Consider the following 26,190-nt stretch of genomic DNA (forward strand, 5'->3'; position numbering starts at 1 on the left):
AGTCATAAAAATGAGAAGCAGAAAGTACTTGAGGCTGTGGCAGAGGTCTCCTATGTGGAACAGCTCAGGAACTAGCACACCTGGTTCATGCAGATAGAAGTCAAGAGGAACAGTTTGGAATGCAGGAGAATAAGCAACAGTCAGATGGGGGCTCTAATGTCACAGTCATTAAAAAGTTTATGTCTACAATAATTATTGGGGGGAAAGAGAATGGCATGGCAGGGAAAGATATAAACAACAACAACAACAAAAAAAAAACAAAACAGGGATTTCCTCTGAGGTAGCAATCAAATGTTTGCAAAAATAAAATTACTAAAAGGCCAACTCTAGAGCAAGCAGAGAATGACAGCTGTTCAAAATACACACGCAATAGATAGCAGGTGACAAATGTCCCCGTGCCTGAATCTCCCCGAGCATTCATTCCACATGCACTACAAAAAACATATTCCAGAGACAAGCAAGCAGCAATGAAGAATCTTGTGGAAGCTCATTTGCACGAGAGAAGACCATGATTTCATGGACAGAGTCCAAAGAACAAAAATGAACAGAAAGTTAAACTAATATGACTCTCAAGTTGGAGGAACTGAGACTTGGGTGTGCTCGATTCAGTGTAGTTCATGCTCACTTAAATTCACTGTGCTTCAGAGTCACCGAAGAGTGGCAACAAAGTTCCAAATTTTATTTTTTATCTTAAAAAAATATTGCACATACTATGATTAAGCTATTGTGGAGCTTCCAAAGATATATATGCTTCAGTTGTAACCATACATTCAATTTGTGCTCCTCAGACCTACTGTAGGATCTAATCATCAAAATAACAACCACAGTCAAAAGTTTAGTAAACCCCTGGACTCTCACACATACAAAGATTCTTTAACTCACAAGCTAGTAATAACCCCTGCTAAAAGAATTCATGGGAAGAAGCCATAATTAAAAGCTTATGCTGTCCTTGGGACACAACTGTATTTGAAGCAGAGAGATTCTCTCTGTCAAGTAAGGAGATATCTCTACTGACACTCTCCACCCAGTTTTATAAATTCTATACATGGCTCGAAGAAAACCCTCTCAGTTTCCCTTCAAAGCTAAGTTTCTTTGCATACTTGAAGACATGTTTCACATTCTTGGTGCATTTTTTTTCTTGTTTGGATTATAAAAGAGAACATTTTCAAAGTCATGATGAAAAACATGGCCAACATGTGACATTAACAGCTACCTTTTCGTTTAGACTTCCCCTCCTTCAGGTATTTGAGACTATAGTTTCTGACACTCTTATAAAAAAAGTTCAATACAGCTACACGATAATGTTGCTTCTAGAAAAGGCAATAAAGATAAACTAAGTGTGCCATGTTTGTTCTGTAACCTCCACAGAAACAGGAATTCCACTTTAATTATTAAAACATCAGATATATGATAAGGAGTCATTGGTACGAAGTGGTGCATCTGCTGTTTTCAAATATGAATTGCTGCAGTCATGGGTGATATTTAATATTCATTATAAGCAACTTTTTCTGTCTGTATCTTACTTCTTAGGCAGTCTTTCACAATTTGAGGACTTTGATTCTGCTTTCCTAGTTAATAATCTCCAAATAGTGCATAGTGAAGATATGAAATTTAGTAGTGTGCGACACATTGTGTTTATGAAATTATTTATACTATGTCTGTATTTACTCTCTCAATCAAAGGACATCTTCATATGAAAATTTCATGGTGCTGTATATAGACAAAAAACAGAAGAAATTAAAAGAAATGAAGTGTTAAAGAAATAAAATGTTTTTATAGCACTGCCAACACTTTTATATTATATATAGATTATACAGTTGAAATAATGACAAGAGTTGGCATGGTGTGTAATTCTGTAATATTAGCAACTGAGAGGAGGAAATCGGGAAGATTGCAAGTTCATGGAAAGAGCAGACTATACGACAAGAATCTTTTCCAAAATAATAGTAAAAAAGGAAAGAAGGTAGGAAATGAAAGAAGGAAGAAAGCACTGACAGAGGGAGCTATGAGCAGAAAATGAGTACTCATTGTAATATACTTTCAGAAATCAGCATTGACTTGCAAAATACATACAAGTAACACTATGCAGACTGAGCAGTTCGGATTTACATATGGAGGAATGGATATGTATATACATAGCCACATAAAAATGAAACAACAATTAAATAAAAAATCTGTCATGAGTTTGAGAGAGTGCAGGGAGGGGTATCTGAGAGGGCATGCTAGGAGGAAAAGAGAGGGGGAAATCATATAATATGATTTCAAAAATAAAAGAATTAATAAAAATTTTAAATACATATCCATGTTTCCAAGGAAATTTGAACCTTTCTTCCTTCTTTTCTCTTCAGTCTCATCACCTTCTTAGTTGCTTTTAATACAAAAACATTGATCATAAAAATGAGGCTGGAAAGTGAATAATAGGCTGTAGAGCAAGGGATATGCTAGCGCTGAGAGGAGTGCAAAGGTGCGAGTCCATGAGCGACTACCAGGGTTCAGATGAATTACTTTCCTCAAACCAAGAATATTTTATGCAAGTGATTGGTTTCTAGGTTTTAGGTTGCATTTTACAAACTATTTTACTAGTTAATTAAGTATGATCCATATAGGATTTTAAATGCATGCTAACAAAGTTATCATGGTGACCTGTATACTCCATGTCTCTCATTACCGTCTCTTGGAAGTATCACGTCTGAACTCCTTCTTATACCTGACTAACCCTCTCCTCAAACTATCTGATTATAGGAAATCTCTCCTCTTCAAGCTTCCTTGAATTCATACTAGATTCTAGTTTCGGTCTTCTTACAAAACTCCAAACTGTACACTACATATCTGAAAGAATCATCAGACATCCTCATACTTTTCTTCTAAAATTTCATTTAAAGCCGGTTTTAATTTGATCTTGAAGATTCAAACTCCGTCCCCCACTAAATGAGAAGGTTTCTGATTTACATTGTATGCTAGCTCATTCTCAGTACTCTGTTTCCATTCTTTGATTTTTGTAGTCTAACGCAACGGTCTACTAAATCAAGTGTCAACACGCTATAACAGTGTCTGTAAAGGAAGCCTGTAAGAAAGAATTTGTGAGGTCTTGACTCCAATTTCCCTACAATTGACTGTTTGATTATATCACTGCATCTGTAGATTGATGTTTGAACCATTTTTTCCACCTTAAAATTGCCAATTTTTTAATTACATTTAGTAACTTTTTAAGAATATTCACTAAACTATTTAGCTAACTATTACCTAATAAATGGAATAGAAAAGATTATTTGTTCCTAAATCTCTCCTCCCTCTCCTGGTCAGTGGACATTTGTTTTTATTTCATAAATGGTTATTTATCATTTTCTACTTTCTCATGCAAATCTGAAAGGTACTTGTTCCCCCAGCACCATAGTGTTGCCCATATGAACAATGAACTTTTCCTTGCTTTCTCCCTAAGGTGTATGTTATTGCTGTATAATTTCTCTACAAGCTTCATAGTAATATCTAAACGTACCCACAAAAGCTCCAATTCAATCCCCCGACTAAAGATGCCATGAGTAGAAATTACCATGTAGAACTTGAAACATGATAAAAACGGTTTGTTGCTGTTGTTTGTTTGGTTTTGAGTTTTCGAGAAGGGGTTTCTCTTTGTTCTCTGGCTCTTCTGGAACTTTATTTATGGGCCAGCCTGGCCTCAAACTCACAGAGATGTACCTGCCTGTGCCTCCCGAGGACTGAGATTAAAGGCATGCGCCCATCATGCTCGGCATGAAAAACCTGTTTAATTGTATATTCTTATTTATTTATTTATCTGTTTATTTATTTAGTTATTTATTTTGTATGCAGTATTCTGTCTGTGTATATGCCTGCAGGCCAGAAGAGGGCACCAGACCCCAATACAGATAGTTGTGGGCCTCCATGTGGTTGCTAGGAATTGAACTCAGGACCTTTGGAAGAGAAGGCAATGCTCTTAACCTCTGAGCCATCTCTCCAGCCCTTAATTGTATATTCTTAAAGAAAATAGTTGAGTGGTGATGATTTGACCTCGTTATATGATGAAGCAACATTGATAGTAACCCTGAGTGTAAGTCCTTCTCACTTACTCGGTCCTTTTTCTTAGATGGATTCATTCTGTACAATATAGATAAGTCCTGTGTGGAGGACTATTTGTCTTTCAGACTCATTTCCTCACTCTTCTCAACAATTTAGCTCTTGACACTAAAATGAAACAACATAAAGTTTTGCCTGAAGACTGAGTGAGAACAGTCACCAAGGCTGTGTAAGACAGGAGAGGGTGGAGTGCCATGCTCCTCTGAGAATGAATAAAAAGGCAAAATTATTCTTCATTCCTGGATGTTAACTTCTAGAGATTATTTTAGAATTGGTTTTCTAGTTTGATTTTTTTTAATATTCTAAGGTGTGTAAGTACAAGAGTGTTTTGACTTACTGCATTAGACTGTCTAAATTGTAATGCGATCATACAAATCTCAAATACTTGTGAACATAAGTAGGCAATTTCTGTTAATATTTTTTTATAAATTTGGCTTTTTCCCAGAAGACAGATTTATTTTCATTCAAATTAAACAAAATGCTTCTTACGTATCTTACTCATTAAAGAAATGGCATCTAGCTGTAAATGTTTCTCTTCTGACTAAAAACACCTGCTCTTTGCAAACAAAACACAGATTGTAATTCCTGGTAACAAAACTCAAGCTTTGGAATTTTTCTCTCTGTAATACTGTCTTCTTTCATCTGCTACCCTCTTCAGGAATATTAATTCTTAACATTATGGAAGCGGTGGGTTCAGAATGCTATAAAATCAAGAATTTCTTGAAAATTTTGTGCAGCTGTGGTCGTGGAATACTCTTCATCAATCACACAGCCGTTTAGCCTCGATGTGTGTGCAAAATGAGCAAAAACTGTGCATACACTCACGGAGCGCAGTCTCGTTAGTGAGTTCTGTCTCTCTTTGCTAAGTTAATCAAAACTGGCATCTTTGAAAACAGTTGAGAAAAGGAAGAATGTTTTTATTTTCCTTTATTTTTTTCACCTTGGGCAAGAGATTTTTGCTTCTCCTCCCCATGGTCAACACCAACACAAAGCGAGGACCGAAAATGAAATGTAACAAGCTCAAATGTCACAGGGATTATGTCACCTTGGTGGCATATTCACATCATGTTTATTATTGTTCACTTCCATACGTGTGTGTGTGTGTGTGTGTGTGTGTGTGTGTGTGTATGTGTGTGTGTATCAGTTGCAGAGGCTCAAGTTAAGCTTGCCAACAGGAACCAGCAACCTATACAACAGGGCTATCACAGAGTTTGTAACTACCAGCGATTGTGACTAACCTAAAAGGCCTTTCTCTTTCAAGCTATTATGTGGTATCCCTGGAGGGAGAGCTACATACCAGCCTGTTGCTTCATATTTTACCTATTATTTGCCTTCTTTGTGAAAGCATGCACCCTTACGTTTTGCATGGCTTCCCCAACTATTAAGAATATCAAGGACAGGGGAGCAAAAAGGATACTGCTAAATAGCACCACTGTTGATCTTAGGGAGTGCTCCAGTAAAGAGTACGCTTGATCTAATTCAGGTAGTATTTATAACTACGATCTGCGGTACCTCTAACAGCTTGTAGGGAATTGGTAATGTGTGAAAGCAGACTGTGTGTTCTTTTTATAAGTATAGGAAGGGTTTTTTTTTTTCACCTACATGATCTAATCATATCTGGATTTTTTTCCCTCCTGTCATCTGTTATTCTCTGATGCAACAACAAAATCAATCTGTTTTAAGTTTATCTAAGCCCAAGCAGAAAAGAATGAAACACCGCAGAATACTATTGCAATGTTTGCCTGTTGTTTTGTCTTTTTATTTGATCAATGCCACCATTTCTCAAATTTAGCTGATTGAATTCAGGCCTTTTTGCTTCTTCCTAGAAAGCTAATGGTATCAAAGTGAGGGTACAGCTGCCACTTGGTATTCGATAGCCTCAAAGTAGGAACAGTGTAAACAGGAAATTTTATTGGGTCTACAGTCTAATTAAAAGCCACAGCTTTGTAATTGGAATGGCTTTTCAACACACTTTAGGATTGTTCTGAATGCTGATCTAAGCTTAAAATGTTCATTAGTAACTCATTAAAGACTTAGCTACAGTCCAGTGGGTGTGTCTTGAATATAATGATGGGCTGAATGTGTGTGCAAATGTGTAGACACATAATTAGAGAAACTGTCACATTCAGGGATTAAGAATATACAATGTGGTCTTTGAAAGACACTGTTGAAAGCAAGTGACCCCAAGATGGTACTGTATTTTAAATTTTGCTTACACTTCAGGTCATTTGTTTTACATTTAATTCCTAAAGGTATTTTTTAATGAGTTCACTCTCTCAGAATTAAATGCATGACGTTTTGTGTGAGAGCCTTTCTATACATCATTTTCTTTAGTCCTCAGACTATAACAATGTTGGCCTAATTACCCTTTTACCGATTAAGAACATTGTGATTTAAACTGGTTCAGGTACTGTATCTTGAATGTAATAGATCTGAATCAGAGTCTAGAGCAAGAGTGTTTCAAATATCATTCAGAAGAACACTACAGCCATTTTCAATATGAAACCAGCTTCGGTTAGCCAATAATATAAGCTTTATTCTGAGGCTTCATGAAAGCAGCGTCTTCTAAACAAACTGATCTCTTTTGTGGTTCCGTAAAGGACAGGAACAAGTCACAGCCAACATTTATTAGTCACCAGTTCTCTGAGCTCTCAATCCTTTCTTCCCTAATAATGACTTTTCCTATATAGTGTAGAAGGCCGCAACCACACTCTCCACCATAGATGGCGCTGCACCGCCAGGTGAGCTAGAAAGCTCACACGTGTTGGTATTTTTCCACTACTGTCCCCGCCTACTCCCGAGGCATTCACCTGGGATTATGGACAATTGACCAATCCAAGAGTGACACGTCCAAAGCAGGGTCTGTTTCCTATATAAGGGATGGGTTCCATCTTATCTGGGTCTCCGCCATGTGGCTTATGCTCTAGCTCCCAAGAGACATAAAGCTTTTCCGCAGAAGGATCCTGTGTCCCGCGTGGTTCTTGCAGGCGAGACTGTAGCGCGGGACAATATAGTATACACAATAGTGCTTAGTTCACACCATCCTGAGGTCTAAATCTCAGCTTTGCTGCTGGATTTCCTGTCTTCATTTGTGAGTAGATTGACAGGCTCAAGGTGAAACAAAAAGACATTAATATACAATACATAGCTTCCATAGGAAAGCATGAATTACGAATTTTGCATAATTTTCTTGAGATGTTGATACAGTTTCAATATGCAGTATCAACCACAGGCTCACTTGTTAAAGGCCTGACATTCATTCAGTTGAATGTGGCATTTCTTAGATTCTCCCTCTGTTTCCCACTCCCCGTGTGTTATTCTCTCTTTATCTTATTCTTTCTTGCCCTTTTTCTCTCATCTTCTCTGACCCCACCCTTTCCCTCTTCTTCATTAACACCACATGTGAGCAGCAAGCAGTGTGCCTACTCTGCCATGATATTCTGTCTCACCTTTACCCAAAACAATGGCTCCAACCAGCTTGGAATTGAACCCTCTGAGCCATATTAACTTTATCCTCCTATATGGTTTACGTGTCAGGTATTAGTCACAGTGACAAAAAGACGTGAAAAATTTAGGAATTCAATAGGTTGCAGGACATGATAGAGAAACATCCAAGGAAATAAAACTGTTAACCCAATAGATGTAATACAGCTTGAAAACTATGAAAAATTATATTTCTAGTCAACAAGATTTTCAAAATCAGAAAAATAAAAAAAAAATTGAGTCTAGGTCAAAAGAAGAGACTTTTTGGAAAACTGAGATGAGCATTCAGTGTTCTTCACGTTTTCCTGAGAAAGAGGAATTGGATATAGTTAATGAACTACATGTCACTGTACAAGGTCCCTCAGAACGAAGCTTCAATAATTCCCAATCATAAGTTTTGTCCACATAGGACGGTCTTGAAATTATAAATTGCCTTATGAATTAATTGCATAAGTAAAGAGAAAGTAGAGAAAAAAGATGTAGAATTCAAAATAACATAAAATTGGTATGACAGGTGAATCTGAGCAAAATTTCACCATACTTGAATCAACTATAATAAAAATATCTTATCTCCTTTAAAAAAATTTTCTAATAAAATATTTATAATTTAATAATAGGGAAAAAGAACTTAAAATTAGAAATCAATGAAAGGTATGGCAAAGAGAGTGAGAAGCAGTTTCTAAGCATGGACTTTAGAAAAGCACAGATTACAGGTACTGTGATCGCTACAGTTCCACCAGATGGGCTAATCAAGAACAGATAGGAAAACCTTCATGAACCCTGAGAACGTGGACATGTTCTTCTCTTTCGATAAGGAGTTCAACGGCCCTTCAAAATGGCAGACAGAATTATCAGATGGCTCAGAATTTCCACTCCTACACAAATACCAAAGAGAAATGCAAGAATCCCCAAATAAAACGTGTCACAAGAACGTTCTTGCAGCATGACTACAAGCACCCAAAGAATGGAAATAATTTACATTTATGTCAACTGCTGAGTACAATGATGCATGTGTCTACAGTGGAATATTATTATGAAATAAAAATAATTAATTAACTATACATGTTAGGTATAAATAACTTTTTAGTGGCTAGGGAGAAAATGGCAATCACAAAAGACATGTTTACGTGAGCAATTTATATGATTAACCTATATGATTAATTTATATGATTTATATGGGAAAGATTAACCTATAAGGAGAGAAAACAGATTTTTGGGGGGGGTTCCAAGGGTCCAAATGTATAGGGATGTCCTTACCAGGCAAGGCTTTCTTTCTGGAATACTTATTATAATGAGATAAAAATCAACTGTGACAATTGATGCATCATTTAGTTTAAATTAGTTCTATGGCATATAAAATATAATCAATAAAAACAGAGTACATTCCATGGTGTTGTTTTGAAAGGGATTATTATATTAAATATGTTTGGGCTTTAAGTAACAGGCTATTTTTTATGAATTGATGTCTTACTTCTTTTGCATGAAAGTCCTAAATTTTAAATATCTTTTTTATAACCATGAATCTGAGGATGAATCTTCATTCACGGAAATATGAATAGAAGTTAGTGCCCATCAACTCAAAGCAAATTCACACAGACTGTCCATTCATTAGATCCTTCACAAGGACTTTCTCAATAACTGTTTGAGAAGTGCTGTGCCTCCAATGAGGGTCTTTCCAGAAGAGTGAGTAGTTGTGCGCTCAAGAAACCCCCCAAAATATTTGGAATGCTTGGAAGGAGGGCGATGGCTCAGTCAAAAAAAAAAAAAAAAAAAAAAAGATGTGTAAGTCTGAGGACCCGGAGCTAATAAATCCTTACAATTCATGTGGGAATGGGTAAATGGGTGACCTGTATTTGCCGCCTGAGCTCTGGACATGCAGAGACAAATGTGACTTTGAGGTGTACTGGAGTCAGTTCAGCCTACGAGGTGAGCTTCTAGCCAGCGACAGACCCTATCTCAAAACTCGAGTAAACACAAGAAACACACCAGAGCGCATGCGTCCACTCACACAGGAAGACCCACAAAAAAGGGTATTCTCTAAAAGTTGTTATCAGTTTGGGAGGCTACGACATCCATAGTCCGAGTGGTCAACACATTTCAAAAACTGGAGATAAAGTGAGACAATGCAAAGATATTTCCTTTCAGGAAATGAGTATTATATAACTAAAACAATAATCTTCCTGCCACCCTCAATTTGAACTTCACTTGATCTCTTCTTTGCTTAGGTATGTGATTTTCTGGGTGCCTACTTCTAACTTTACGAGTCGAAGGTAATCTGTAACTTATTTAACGGGCCTGAGTTTATCAACATGCTGACTCTGCACATTCCATTTCAAGTACTCCATATTCTCTAAGTTTATCAAGATACTTTGTATTCAGCCAGGCAAGTGCCTTACTATCGGTCTCATGTGTTTATTAATTTATTCCTTCTTTAAAATCTTATATATCTAGTCTGGTCGTGGTGCTGTATGCTTTTAATCACAGCACTTGGGAGCCAGAAGCAAGCAGATATAAGTGTGCCATGTGAGCCTGGTCTACAGAGAGTTCAGAACAGCCAGAACTGTTACACAGAGAAACTCTGTCTCTAAAAACAAAAAACAAAACAAAGCAAAATAAAAACCTCACTTACATATCTAAGACAGTTTTTGCTGTTTGTGCATGAAAATGCTCACGTGAGAATTTTGAAACCGACAATATAAAAAAATCCAGGTAGATTAATTCAAAAATATTTAATGATTTTGCACAGTTTGGGATTTGTTTGCATGTCAGTTTTAGAATTCCAAGAAAATTAAGGAATTTTCTTTTCAAACTTTTAATATGCTGATATTTTTTAAATAACACACATTTTTTCTGTTTGCTATGCTGTGTGTGTATGTCACATACTGAAATAAAAATGATCCTCATTAATTCTGAGCAAAACTTTTAATAATAATAATAATAGCAACAATAATTTTGGGACATTGTCTCATAAGATCAGGCTGAACTCAAGTTCACCAAGTTCAGCTGAAGGTTATTTGAACTTCTAATCATTCTTGTCTCTAATTGGATTGCTGAAATTCCAGGCATGTTCCATCAAGTCCAGTTATTATGTGGCGTGGGTGTTAAACTTAGGGTCTTCTGCATGTGAGGCAAGCACTCTACCATATAAGCTACATCCTAGTCCCAAATGTCCTACTTTGACTTTTCTGAATGTTTCATTAAATAGCTGCAAATAATACTGAAATGTTTAACATTTATTTTTTGTACTACTTATATTTTCTTCATTAGTACAACATGCCCAATTTGTGAACTATTTAACACAAATTAAAATGGCAAGAGAGAAATTGTGCTTTTCAAGTATTACTACTCTTCCAACTTATTCATCACTCCATAAAAGGGTAATTACTTTAATTTCATATTTTATCTGAATTTAAAACATACATTATTATGCTTCTTTATAATGCTACATGTAATATAAGATAGCTATGTTCTTCAGTGCTAAGCCATAAGATATGAATTGAAAAGGCAGAGTGCTTTTATTTCACAGAATAACTTCTTAATATAAGAATAAAGGTGTAAGAGTTTGTTATAACTAAACTGAGTAGTATAAATATATCAAACATTCTTAGAAAATATTTTCACACATATATGAGTACAGCCAAAACCCTAAGACATTATACTTATTGTTGAGTCTAGGGACAGGTTTCAAATTCTGATTTAAATTTCTATTAGAACTACTTTAACAATGAAATAGATTACACTAGTATTGGCAAGCAAATAGAGAGGCTATCGATAATGAAGCCAGTAAAGGCTTTTTTAAAACATGATGACAAGGTTCGCATCCCTGGCATGCACAGAAACAAGCGGGCATGTTTGTTATATACTTTAATAGCAGCTCCAAGACGGAGGTGCAGAATCCCCAAGATTCTCTTGGCAGTCAGTGTAGCTAAAACAGCAAGACCTTATATTAAAAAATAAGTCATAAATCCTCTGAGAAAAGACCTAGGGGTTGACTTCTAGCCTTCACACTCACAGGCCTAAACAGGAACAAACACATGTGCATGCGTACACGTACACACACACACACACACACCACACACACACGCATACACACACACACACACACACCACACACACGCATACACACACACACACACACACACACACACTGGCAAACAAATAGTGGACTGTGGTCTTGGATGTTACTGACCATATTCAAAATCAACTTCAAGGCATTTAAACTTATATCAAATGTGTGAAGATCATTTAAACAGAAGGCAAATCAAATCTCATTGCTCTTATATTTGTGTGAAGATATTTAATTACTCTGAAATGCAACTAACATATTTCTCATAGAAATTCTCAACTAGACTAGCTTACCTGAAAAAACACTTTATATTTTTGATATGTTTTCTTTGACAGAAAGAACATCTATAAACAAACAAAAAAATCAAAAATACCCCAGTACTTCTAGCATGCTGACAAAATTTCAGTAAAAACAGAAATAGTAAATGAAAGCAAAAATGCAATTGATAGTGAAATATAAAGTTCAATCTTAAGTTATCAATTAAAAACCTAGAAACAGTAGAACAAATTTCCTCTTCTTTTGAGCGCTGTCTCCTTATGAACGACTGCACAGTTAAAGAAATGGTCTCTCATGTCAAACCAGGACACTTTTGCTATTGAATATTAACAATTTGAATAGTTAACAGATAATTTGTCTATTGGAATGAAGAAAACAAATGTCTGTAATATGTACTATGGTTGCTTACTTAAAATTACAATTGTGATTGGCATTCTAATACTGAAAAAGAAAGAAAACAGCAGTCTAAAGAAGAGGTTACCAATGACTATTATATTTTAAGTTATTTTTTAATTCAATTCACACTAAATATTCAAATAGCCTATTGCAGTCACACTCTATCTGTAGCCTAAGATATTAAATTAAGATAAATTTCAGTCCCACAAAGCATTCTAAATATATAAAATATGAACATAGGAAAGTGCTATTTCACTCTTAACATGTACACATTTCTCATAAGTTCTCACTGCACAAAATCTCCCATATAATATAGTCCCAGGTACAAAAAAATCTTTTCAATAGTGAAACTTCATACTGAAAGTTGTAAATAAACTGCTATAAAGAAAACATGGCGTTAGGATCATACTGGTATTTAACATTTGGTATTATAGAAAGCATAGTGACTTACAATGTATATATTTTGAAATTCTTTAAAAATTGACTAATCTGAATTATATTGGATGCGTTAGCATTGAACTCGCACACCAATATCATGACACACATTTTGTGCACAATGCATTTAAATATAAAACACTTGGAACATTGCTACTCTTACAAATCACTTAAGCTGGCAAGCATAAATACTACAAGGATGATTAATTTCTAAAGCACATAAATGAATTAGAGCTGAGATCAACCTAACTTTTTCACAAATAATAAGACACCTCTTCATAGAAAAAAATATAAGGCAAAATATGCAGCGAAATTACGTTTGAACTTCTCCAGCTTTGTGCCACTTTAGCAATCTAAAATGTATAGATTAGTAAAAGAACTATAATATGAAGTAGAATACAACTATAAAAATTATTTTATAGTAATAAAATAAAATATAGAAGAACATAAATAAGACACAGGCGATCACTCTTTGGTACTTATTAAGAACTGTTCATTATAATTGACTTAGATATAATGTAATACTTTAGCTGAGACTTATTTTTAACAACAACAAATAGACTTGCAGTAAAAAAAACACCATAAAGTACTCCTGAAGTTTTTAAGTCCCTTTTCCCTCTCTCTAAAGACGCTACAAAACATGATTTCCTGCCCATCACAGTGTGTTGATTGATCACACTTTCCAGCTTCTTGTTTGTGACTCAGTATAATTATCAGGAAAGTAAGTCTGATTAAATTGAATAGTTAAAATATCGCAGCACCATGGTCACCTTTTCAAACCGCAAATCTGTATGTAGCGGCATTTCAATTGTATTTTAATAAATAAAGCCTGCCTGAAGTTCAGAGAGCAAAACAGCCACAATGGCCAGCTTTAAGGACCAGGCTGCAAAAACACACACCTTTAATCTCAGTGGTACACGCCTTTAATCCTAGAACTAGAGAGGATTTTAGGACACGAAGAGACAGCTCTCAGACTCAGTCTCATTCTGAGATTCCTGGAGGCAGGATCTCCTTTTTTGGACTGAGGCCGAGGGAAGGGCCAGTGGCTGACTGCTTTGCTTTTCGGATCTTCAGGTTGAACCCCAATTTCTATGTCTGGGTTTTCATTAATTGTGCCGCACAAACCTTTGGCACTTGAAAGTAGCTACAGAGCAGGAATAGATGTACTTGAATGTCCCAAATTAGACTTTGAAGTCCTTTTACTGTCAGTCAGAGGGAGTACCAGGAGTCAGGGGTAGTGCTGCAACTCTGCAATTTAAGTTACTGGGAGAACGGCAAATTCCCGGGCAACTCATGGAGACTCTATCTAAAAGCACATTGCAAAGATCTGGGGAGCTGGCACAGAGCTGTAGATGTAGACGGATTACTAGTTCTGCTCAATGCCCTGATTTATTTATGCTCACCTCGAAAAAGCTCCCGCCACACAGATCACCGCTAGTTTTGATTCTCCAGCTTTCCTATCATTTCTCCGAACCACATCTCTAAAATGGCCTAAAATCGGTTGATTTAGGTGCAACCCTAGTAAAGCCGTGAACTGAACATCACTTTCCAGCTTCTCCAGACTGGCCTCATGACAGATACAGATCTTATAATTCCTGAGGAAGGGGACAGTCATGGAAAACAGAAAAGGAGGAATACAGAGGTGCACGGAGACACAGACTGTGGACAGATAAACATAGAACCAGAGACACTTCCTATTTACAACCTCATATATACAAACATGTATAATGTGCATGCCCTGATTGTTTTTTGTCTCCCAGGGGAAACATTGTCCCGACAATGTGGGGCAACATAAGGATTATTCACCTCATATCAACATTATAGGGTTAGTCCTTTAGCTAACTTCCTAATTATGTCTATGTGTGGATCGCATAAGGATCCATCACTTGACAATTGTTGGTTGTCAATTCAAGGAGAGATTTAAGTATCTCTGTATAGTGGTAATACTTTTATCTGGATGATAACAATGCTGACAACAGTTTTGTGTGAATGTATTTATAAATATCTGCAAACTTTGAATCATGAGGTTCAAGTAGTTTTGTTATTGTTTGTTTTTGCTTTATTTTTCTGAGACTCGGGTCACGAGCAAGGATAATTCTGTATTTGGTTTGTCTATCCCTTAGGAGTTTAGATTTACTTCAAGGTAAATAGATCATAGGGAAATGATGGAAGATTTATGAAATCCTACCACTATGCTAGGAGTTATATGTTTAGTATTCATTCACTGTTAAATATATAACCCTGCAATAATTTTCTTCCAGATGAAAACAGGTTTACAGATTTTTAAGGTACTTTCAGCTTCTGAAGGGCAGACATACAAGTTTTTCGTACGTCACTGTTATCTTCAGCATCAAGGAAAGTCTTTACGTGACGAATGGCGTTAACTAGTTTGTTGAGAAGGGTAACAGCTAGCTGGTGGCAGAGCTGATTTTTTTCAACATTTCTTTCTGACTTTAAAACATAATCAGTCTGCTCTCAGAATATAGACAGGCAGTGATTGAAACTTCTGCCTCACTTGCTCCCGAATTTCAAGATTGTGGAGATGATATCGTATGCTATACGGAATGCTGTGATTGAAATTGGGTTCAGCTGGCAGGGAGACCCGAACCAATAAAGCAGGTCCTTAGTGAGCATTCCCATGAGCATTGTTAAGAGTTGTGTAACACCATTCAAGGGATTTTCCCATTCAGCACTGCTATATTTTTATCTGTAACAAATGCAAATGATAACAACAGGTGATGTTAATAAACCCATGGAAGTGTTGTGAGGAAGACCTGAAACAAATAATCATATGCTTATGGCCATAATTCGTTCTGAAGCTTACTGCATCTATGGCCATAGACATAAGATTATCTAGTTCAGTAGACACCACAACTAATTATTTGCTCTGAGGGAGGGACTTCCAATCAGGTTACTATTGAGAAAAGTGGATTCCATTTTTCTAAAGGACAGCTTCCCTGGACATCAGAAGGAACAGGAGAGATGCCATCAAAGAATTTGGTGGGGGGGGGGGAGAGAAAAGCTTCATTAAGTAACGTGAATTTTAGTTCTACCATCTGATGGTTCAAATTATGTGGAGCCTGAATTGGCAGAACACGAATAATTTTTATCCTATTATATCTGTGCTCTAATTGGTGGTACATTTCTCCATTTATGAGCATTCTGGGCCTCAAAAGCTGATCATTAAAGCCCTTTGTTTTCTGCAAAGGTAGAAATGGCATCATACAAGCTAAAAGGGTTTTCTATAGAAGGTGGGAAATGCTCTTATATGGTCCATGGTAGGAAAGATAAAGTTTATTCTTCGAAAACTTCAATACTGCTTGGGCTGCTAAGGATAAACAACATTAAAGTGATCTAGGTAGTCTAAACATGACAAGATAACTTTGGCTCTTAGTATTAACATAAAGCAAGTATATTAGCAACTTTTTAAAGGTATTTTCTGCTCAGGGTTTGAGTACTTATTCTCTCTTTCTCTGTCTCTGCCATCTATTCTCTCTCTTTGTCTCTCTGTCTTTGTTTCTGCATCTGTGTGTGTGTCTGTGCACCTAAATGCTCAGTTAGAGTATAGGAGCCCCCAAAAGACCCATACTTATGGGCTTATCTATGTTTAGTGTTAATTGGTGGTATATGTTTTAGAAAATCTGAGGTATCAGCTATGCAGCCATGACATGATGACATGCCATACATCACTGTTTCATTATTTTAAACAATCTTCTTCTAGCAAGTAGTTTAGAATGACTTTCTCAACATAAATTTGTGTATATTAATATATATACAATTATATTATTTTCTGAATACCAACATTAAATGAAGCACCTCTTATGGTCAATTAATTATGCATTGATATAATTACTCAAACAAAAAATAAATTCTTGGACAGACAAGGAAATTAATGTTTGAAGACTTGTTCTACAGAAGTTAGATTCTTTATATATGTTATTTTATTTAATCCTCAAAATAAGCTAATAAATCATTTATTGTTCTCATTTTTAAGTAAAAAGATATAATTTAAATGACTTTAGGTGTATGGATAATTAGATAAAAAATGTTTTAAAATCATGTTTTTTTCATTTTTATTGTATATCGCAAAGTGTTAAGACTGTAAGAGCTGGATCAGGATTAAGATGGCATACATAACTAAATTACTGATAAACCTCCATATTTAAAACACGGTGTTTGTCTGAAGATTTTACTTTTAAGTTAAAAAATTATCTCCTTCTTTTAGAGATTTGTTAGAACTGAATATACCAGATGTGATAACTTTAGAGGAACACTTCAAAAACCATGGAAGTTATTTTATCCTATTTTCACACTAACAGCAGAATGAACTTCATGCTACAGGTTAGGAACATTGGCCAGATTCAGAGTCTTGTCGCAGTTACAAAGGGTTTCAAACTGTCAGTCAGAAACTGGAAGTGACCTACTGAAACTGAAAATCTCTTCCAGGACTCACTACACTAGCATTCAGAAACCCTTTAAACAGGTGCACACAAAGTTGTGTCCTCTTACTTTGCTATAAGAACCATGAGACTATGGAGAGGTTAACATTTTCATTTTAATGTAAAGCCAATGAGAGTTAGCAGAAAACTTTAAACTGTGAAAGGGAACATACATAGACATGTCAAATTACTAGTCTTTAGTGAAATTAAAATGAATATTAAATTGAAAGCTGCACAAGAGGTGACTTTCCTGAATAAATACATAATTTATAAAAATTTTAAAAGTTTATATTATTTAAATTCTCATAGTGAGGAAACTACCCAGAGGTCGACATAAACAATAGGAGAAAGTCTATCATGAGCTTAATCAGTATTTTCTATAAAATTAGCTTTCTCCAAACATTCGCATTTTGTTTACTTTATATTGAAAAAGTTGTGTAATGAGAATAAGACGTTTCTAGCAAGAGATCATAGTTTGCAGTTTCTATATTAGCCGTTTTATATAGTAATAAACACCATCGAAGAACAAGAGATTACTTTTTTAGGGGAAAGGAAACTGTACTTTCCCCCAAATGCTCATTTTCTTGCTGTAAATATGCAAACTTATTTTATACTAATTAATTAATTCAATTAGCAATACTTTTCATATCTTGGTAAATCAAAGAGCAAAATATGTAGGAGCCCTATTTAGAAAAAAAAAGAAAAGTAGACAAATGTTTTAGGCTCCCTTCAGATTTCAGTGGGGACTTGAAGAATTCCTACTGAAAATTTGTAAATTGGTAGCTCAGAGTGTATGGTATGGTTCTTACTCATGTGACTCTAAAGTAGGAAACAGCTACATCATCCCAAAGAGAAGACTTCAAAGAAAGGGTCTTCTACGAGGAAGTGTGACTACAGGGTTACACAAAACCAAGAGCACTTACCATGTACTCCAGGTGCTAACAGCATCAGGAGGATGAGCAGCTCTGGTGGCCACATGGCTGTGTTCTCAGGCACGAATGCCTCAAGAATAGTGTTCCGGAGTGAAACCAAATGAGTATATTCCTGGTTCCTCTTCTGTATTCCAATATCAATGATTAAAAACAAACACACAAGAGAAAGAAAAAAATCCTCAAAAATAAACACTGCTATTCCAAGTCAGACACCTGCAACACAGAAAAAAAAAATGGAAAAGAAAGGGTAGGTTATCCAAAGATGATATTTGTACGTTAGTTTCTTGAATAAGTCTTGTATTTTGTGCCTAAAACAAGTTTCCCACTTTCTTTGATGAGCAGAAATATCATATACTAAATGAATAAACGATCCAAAAGACATTACTTACGCAGTTATTACCAGTTTATACCCCAGCCTCAAGCATGTGTGAAAAAATTCTGTCTCTACTGGACAAATTAATTTAAATAGTATAATGCTAATATGTAAATGGAGATTTATGGGGGGATTTATTTAAACATTTTCCACAAATAAAATCATTACTTAACATTAGAATAAATGTTCTCACTTATCACCACTTGTAAAATTTATGGCATTCTAAACACTAAATACACTGTTTTTAAATAACTTCATAAGATCATTGATTACATATTTATATTTATATGTATATGTATATGAAGTATATGTTATACTTCACTGTCTAAAACTTCAATACTAAAATTCAAGTTGAAGGACTGCCTAAATCGAAATTTTGATGACACCACACCTTAAAAAAAAGATATCTTATTAGGCATATGCAAATATCCTTAAAATTATAAATGTAAAATTTGAATACAAAAGACTTAATTCTAAGAATTTTATATAATACTTATTTAACTGGTATTCAGTTTCATTTTGCTATATTTAAAATAAAAATCTTTCTGAAATACATGACTTTATCATGAGTCAAATTTTCACATTTTTAAAATCTCGTTGTAGCACAGACATAATGAGCATAGTCTTGGGAAACAGCCACTTTATCTCAATTACTGTGCTACTGACATCGTGACCTTATGTTAGCCATTTAATAACTCAGTGCCTCACTTTTCTGGTATCATAAATAAAGGAATATTACTTAATATTCTTGCAAGAGTAGAAATAAGCAAAGCTTAACATTAAACTTCTAAAATGCATAGACATATATAATGGGTAGAATAATATTGACATAACAATTGCTACATATACAATATTTAACGATTTAAAATACAATGAAATTAATATATGATTAAAATTAAATGTTTGGTATAGAGTAAATGTTAATGACTAGGCTGCTCATAATCTACATGAACATAAATCTGTCTACTGTCAGAATATTTGTTCCTGAAGAATGAAAATTTTATGATAATTTTTGCAATTTACGTGTTATCAGTAGCTTATCTAAACAAACATAATTTTTATATACATGAAACTTTGATTTGAACCTTTGTATAATAATCCTGTCCAAAAGCAATGCACAGAAACAATAAAAAATTAAGATATTATAAAGTCATATATCACAACCTGCACTACACCTATGAATTGCTAATGCCTATTTCAGAGTGATCACCATGCACACAGTAGCAATGCTTCACAATATGCCTTACAGAGAGATGCTAATGTACTTCACAAAAATGTCTTTCTTAACCTAACTGAACGTGAAAGACTCACTATCAACAGGTGCCCTATGTGATACAGTTAATGCCTAGAGAGAGGGATCAGGGCAGCAAGGAGAAAGTTGATGATTGGAACACAGGTCCCGTCCGTCACCATTCTGTAAGATATCTGATGATAAAAGCACTACTCAGAAGCCGAACAAGCTGGAAAAGTGTTAAGACCAAGTGAACCACACATTTTCAAACTGGTCCTTTTAATTTAAAAATCTGATGCCTACAAATATCCATGTTTTTATAAATAAATACTATCTGCAGTAAATCTCAAATATGTAAGTACATGTGACTCTTGCTCATATTAGAACAAAGGGCCTCGAGCAGAATCCTTCTGCTGCTCATGCTGATTCTAAAAGACTAACGTTTTTCTCTACAACCTGATTCTGAAAAGTAAAGAATTACCAAAAGGTTCAAAGACTTTTCTTTTCTTTAAGTACTTATTTAAGGTTAATGGATAATATATGAAATAAATACTAACAAAATTAAAATAGAAGTAAGGACTTGAAAGTTTTAGTCATATGTTATTAAGATAATTCTACCGTCCTTTGGCGACTTACAAGGAACAAAATCTAATCTTCTTTAATGCTTTCAAATATTTAATTCAATACATTTGTGTATGCTACAAGCGTGCACTGAAACGTGTTCATATTAAAAGAGAAAGAAATGGTAGTTTGAGAAAGAATAGTCTGGAATAAAAGTTGGTAAAATTGGAGATTGAAAATGATAGTATATTGTAGAATTGTAGCCATGTGGCTTGGTAGAAAACTCAGAAATAAAATGTAGGTCTACTACAATGGAATTGAAAAGCGTTTTGAAAGTAATACAGAGAAAAACAAATTTAATTAATGGCATACCCATCATATACATATACATAACCACTGCTATCTCTGACTCTAGGGCAAGGGCAAGTATTTAAAGTGAGTATATCCTTGGAAATTATAGTTCTGTAAATTGCTAAAAATTTTCAAACATTTTTTTTAACATTTATGTACCTGATTTTTGGTCTTAATATGGAACTATTGACAGTTACTATGGACATCAGCAGATGCTGAGACATTAAGTGATTTCCTTAATTAAGTGACACTTTAGTTAAACTAATAAACCAATTGTATTTAAGTAAATCTAAATATGACATGAACAATAATTATATAAGTCTTATATTGACAGATATATACTTCATAACACATTCAAGTCAAATACACTATGGCAGAAATAAAATCCATCATAAGTATATATTTGACTTGAATTAAAACTGATGCTTGTTCCGTGCATCGTGGAACATGCCTTTAATCCCAGCACTCAGGAGGGAGGTAGAGGCTGTTGGATCTCTGTGAGTTCCAGGCCAGGCCAGTCTTCAAAATGATTGCCAGGACATCCAGAACTGTTACACACAGAAGCCCTGTCTTGAAAAACAAAACAAAGAAGCAAAAACTGATGCTAGCATATCTTCTGTTTTTTATTTATTTAAATAGTCCCAATTTTATTTTTAGAATCAATCCAATTTACTATTATAGAGGATAGCATAAAACTGAATCACAAGAAGCAGCCCAAGCGGAGACCACTCTGTAAGTTTTGAAGGAAGCAAGAGCCAGTATTTGGTCCACTGTATTAGAGTTGCCAAACTATCTCCACTTTCTGTGTGTTATTGCTCATATTGGATTTCAGTACTTATTTTATCAGGTGGTCTAAAAGTTTAGTAAAGGTAACCTATATCTGGAACCTATGAAGATTCCGGGCAAAAGAAGGAATTCAATAAATGACAAGGCCTTTGTTCTCACTTAATGCTGAGATTTGTATTTGAAAGTTGAATCATAAATGGCACATGAGAACACACTTGTGCACCAGGAAGCTGGAAGGGCATTTGATATGAGTTGCGGGGTTTCTGACTGAAAGAGGAATGGAATCCTATGCTACAGAGTGATCACGATGCTTTTAGAAGGTTAATTTGATCGTGGTATTCAGAAGAGAAAAACGGAGAAAGGGAAAATCCCTTGGACAGAGTCAGAAAGCTATCTGCCTGTGGTAGTGAGGTGGGGCCTCACAGGGATTTCAAGTCCTGAACTGTAATTTAAAGCACTGAATATTGGACCCCAAGAACAATGAGAAATATCACTGTTATCGATCGTGTTTTGTCAGAGTGGAAGAAAATAAATAAATTAGAAGAGAAAAAACAAACAACAGCTCTGAATGAGCAAGAAAGACCAGGAAAATCATCAAATGGGAAAGTGGAGAGAAGCTGAAGAAATGGTGGCATTTTAGCTAGTATTTGCTGTGTCCTCATTCTTCCCCGTATCTCCCCACTGGACCAAGGAGATCACAACAAGATTGCAAAATTCAATGAATTTCCAAGATCATTTCTATTTTATTTTCTTTCAATTGATTTTAATGTTAGACTTAATTTTAAAGTTACACAAAAGATCCACTGGGCAAGTATCGAAGTCTACAGTTTGAAATAACTAACAAGAACGGAATGGTATAGTTGGTAAAGACAGATACCTATCTCCATATAATTACATTTTAAATAATCACATTTATGTCTGTTAGCAAACAAATCATCTGGGATGGTAATGTGAATGAGAACATTTCTTGATTAAAGGTTCCTGCTGATTGTCTTTCTGACAGTGTTATGATTCAGTAAATGTTTATTAATATTTGCAACAAGTGTGAATTTGTTGATACTGCTATGGGGGGCTTTAGGGCAGTTCACCTTTTCTCCACAAAAGAGACTGATGTTTTCTACAGGATCACCTATTGGCTTATATAGCTTATATTTGATTACTTATGCTATCCAAAGCATACAGAACTTGCAGATTAATATGAACTCATCTCACATAGTTCAGACAGTATGGCGATGGTTATCAGTTTCCCCCAGATTGCAAGATATGATATAGTGTTAGCTCATATTACACTTGATTCAACTCATCCAAGAACCAGCTCATTCTAAATGAAGATATGCAAGTGAAAAGAAGAAATAAAACTTGAAAAGCATATGGAGAAGGGGGCTGTCAAAAATATTTTGATAAAGAATATAGTTAAGGAAAACTCTGCATGAAACTCATAAAATGTTATGTTTTTATCAAGACTTTTCCTAAAATGGCTTAATTGCTTTGTACCGATGATTGATACTGTTTTGATTCTTGCAAATGAATTGTTTTCTACTCTTTGCTAAGACTTTTTGAGTAACACCGGTTAGGAAAATTCAATGGAGCTTCTCTAAGTACAATGATTCTTTATTATTATTATTATTACTTTATAAATAAAACCATTCAAAATTTCTACTTTCTCCCCTCCTCCCTGGTCTATTTGGATGTCTACATTGCTTCTTTGCTCAGTTTCTTAGCAGATCGGTGAACCATAAGGACAATTGAGGAATGTCTAGCTTACAAAGTAACCCAAGCTACCAATCTGTTCAGAAAGATATATGGTGTCATTGTTTATCGTTTGACTCCAGCTAGCAACGAAGCAAGAGAACACAGATTGACCGTGATGGAAAATCTATGAGACACAACCCGGCTGGCCGATTAATACAAGTAGGATAGCAGCATGTTTTAAGCTACCGTTGAATGAGCCTCAAAATTTATTTTATAGAATCGACAGATTAAGAATCTTGGAAAACACTGAAACAACTTTACGCTAGAATGTTTTTCTTAGGATAGTGACTATATGTGTGCTAATTTATCTCTTGCAACTTTTAAAATAAGCATTTATATTTGCTGGTATTGGTTTTACTAACATGTCTAACATCACAGAATAAGACAGTAGTATATATAATGAGATCCACAGATAGATTTTCCTTTCAATTAGGCGTTGTTTTAATGACATTTTATGGTAAAATATTTCTTGAATTATCTCAAGACAGTTGCATTCAGAAAGATAATATATTCTTGCTGTTACAACTACCACAATACTATATTGTAATGATATACATGTAGCATGATAAGGTTTAATAATGAACATTAGACCCTGTATTTTTTCTTTAACACAATCATAATAAAGGAAAAATGATAACGTTGCTCATGACAGAGTAAGATGGTAATTTTATATATGAAACACAGTGGTAACATTTAAAATGGGATGCATTTATTTTTATTGTTCTTTTACTGTTATTGACAATGCATAGTATGATGCCTTATTTATTTTAAAACAAAGGCATTTTATAGGGTCTTTGTAATGAGAATTTACTTTTATTTAAATCATAATCTCTTTGAAACATAAAAATCTCCATGCAATTTATTTTATATAATGACTTCTCAATATATTGCCCTAAGCATTCTTTTTTTTCTCATGAAAGTACAGTGTTTGTCCACATGAAACTCATTCACAGATTGTAGTTTCCATTGACATTTTAGAATCAGCAGATTTTGAGCCTTTTTTTCCTCAAGAACTTATTTTATATAGGATGAGGCTGACGTAACATGATACCAGTACATGCATCATTAATACCAAATAATACTGCCAAGGCATGATCACCTTTATGTTCCATTATTTGCCTTTTTAAAAATGTTTCTCTTTGTTCACTATGTAACCAGACTTATAATCAATAGGTAATTTTATTCAGGATGAAGAGATGCATGAAATGTTTCAGATATGTCCTGCCTTTGAATTAATTAGGTCATTGAATTAATTAAGGTATTGACAATTATACAATATGAGTCCCTGGGATCTGAAGCAAATGAAGGTCATTATTTCAGCCATAAAATTACTAGAAGTATGTTGGATATAGTTTAATTTTATGATTATATAGATCATTATTAATAATTAAAAATTTCTCTGCTAATAAACTGGTATGCTTTATACTCACTGGGACTAAAACGTACTCAAAACTGCACTCAGTGGGTTGTATTAATACACCTGTGCATGTACATAGGTGTGTGCGTAACAATGACCAAAAAGAGGCAGGGTGAGATGAGGGAATCATGGGATGGGTAGGGGAAAGGATATCTGGGGATGGCTTGAGGAAAGAAGCAGAGAAAGTAATGTAATTCTATTTAAATTAAAAACGTATTTTAAAATAGAAAATAAAACCTTTTGAACTTTACAAAAACAATAGAAGTCTGGGTTGTATTTGCATTTCTCTGATGACTTGTGATATCATACACCCTCTCATATTCTTTTTCCTGGATGTTGTTTTCGCAAAGACATGTGTAGGGTTTGAGAAAACTTTAAAAGCCAATTCACTTGATTTCTTGTTTGGCTACCTGAATGGATCTCTTGCTATTTCACCCAACAATTGCAACTCCACAGTTGTAGGCCAGCCCAGCTTTTCTTGCAGTGGCCTGGGCACTCGGGTCACAGCCTGGTAAGAATCCTGTTCTCATAGGCAACGACTCTGTCGCTGCTAAAGGTAGCTTTAACTAAATCTATCATTCTGTTTATAAATAAAAATCAGGATTCAGTGGCTGTGGGAAAAACTTGCTAGTTCAGAGATGCTGGCTGCAATTAGCTAACCTTCCCTCCTCTGCCAAACCGCAAAAGCCGCACCACTCCAAACCCCACCCTCCTACTTCCTGTATCTCCCTATCTCTCCTGGCTGCCCTCTGATGCTCTCGGATTACTTTCTGTCAACTAATGTTGACATTGCCTCTTGACTCAAAGTTAATTTTATCTAATTAACTCAATGCAGACGTGGTATTTAAAGTGTGATTGAATATTCTCCAACAATTATTTATTAGTTTGTTCTTTTTGTCTGAGACAGGGTCCCGCATGATGCTGGCTGGCTTCAAACTTGCTACACAACCCAAGCTGGTCTATATTCTAAGCGGTGGAATGACATGCATATATCATCATGCCTATTTAATCAGTTCACTTTTGCTATTAAGTGACATGAGTTCCTTATGTTTGGACAGTAATTAATAGATAAATAAGATGTTTCGGCATCTAAGCAGAGTTGTTGCTCTCTCAGAGGAACCACTGTTGGTTTCCCACCACCAGAGACAAAGAGCACCATGTTGAATACCCAGAATATTTCAGAGACTCAGAATAAAACATGAAGAGGAGGCCAAAAAGAACAGTGATTGGAAGCAGAACACCAAGATTCCTCGTGAGTAAAATACCTAATCTAAAATACCTAATGGAGAAGTTCCCTTGAATTTTAAGGACCTTTAAAATATACATTTTATAGCTCATTAGACCAAAAGCATCCATTAGCTTCTCGGAGACACGACCTCTCCATTTCTAGATCTCCCTCTCTCTTTGGCTTTGCTGTTTCACTGTAACGCCATGAGAAAGCAAAGGTGCACTGACATTAATACCAGAATTTTGCTGACATCAGCAGAGTCATACTTACGCAAATAATATTCATGTGAGCATGTGAATTTTAAAGTTAAACAAAAGATCTAAAACTTACATGATTAAAAAAAAGTGGCATTAATCCTTCTGGCCTAGAATT

At 35.1% G+C, this 26,190-nt stretch overlaps 1 protein-coding gene across 1 annotated transcript in view; it reads right to left on the reverse strand.

Moving 5' to 3' along the window:
• Positions 1-26,190, reverse strand: part of Adgrl3 (adhesion G protein-coupled receptor L3) — a 722,793-nt gene that overhangs the window by 440,592 nt on the left and 256,011 nt on the right. Inside the window, 1 exon segment of the mRNA XM_087908936.1 lies at positions 18,111-18,332. Coding sequence (XP_087765062.1) covers positions 18,111-18,165 — 55 coding nt within the window. The 5' untranslated portion in view covers positions 18,166-18,332.

Source organism: Myodes glareolus, chromosome 8 (assembly GCF_982192425.1).
Source record: "Myodes glareolus chromosome 8, mMyoGla1.1, whole genome shotgun sequence".
NCBI classification, from domain to species: domain Eukaryota; kingdom Metazoa; phylum Chordata; class Mammalia; order Rodentia; family Cricetidae; genus Myodes; species Myodes glareolus.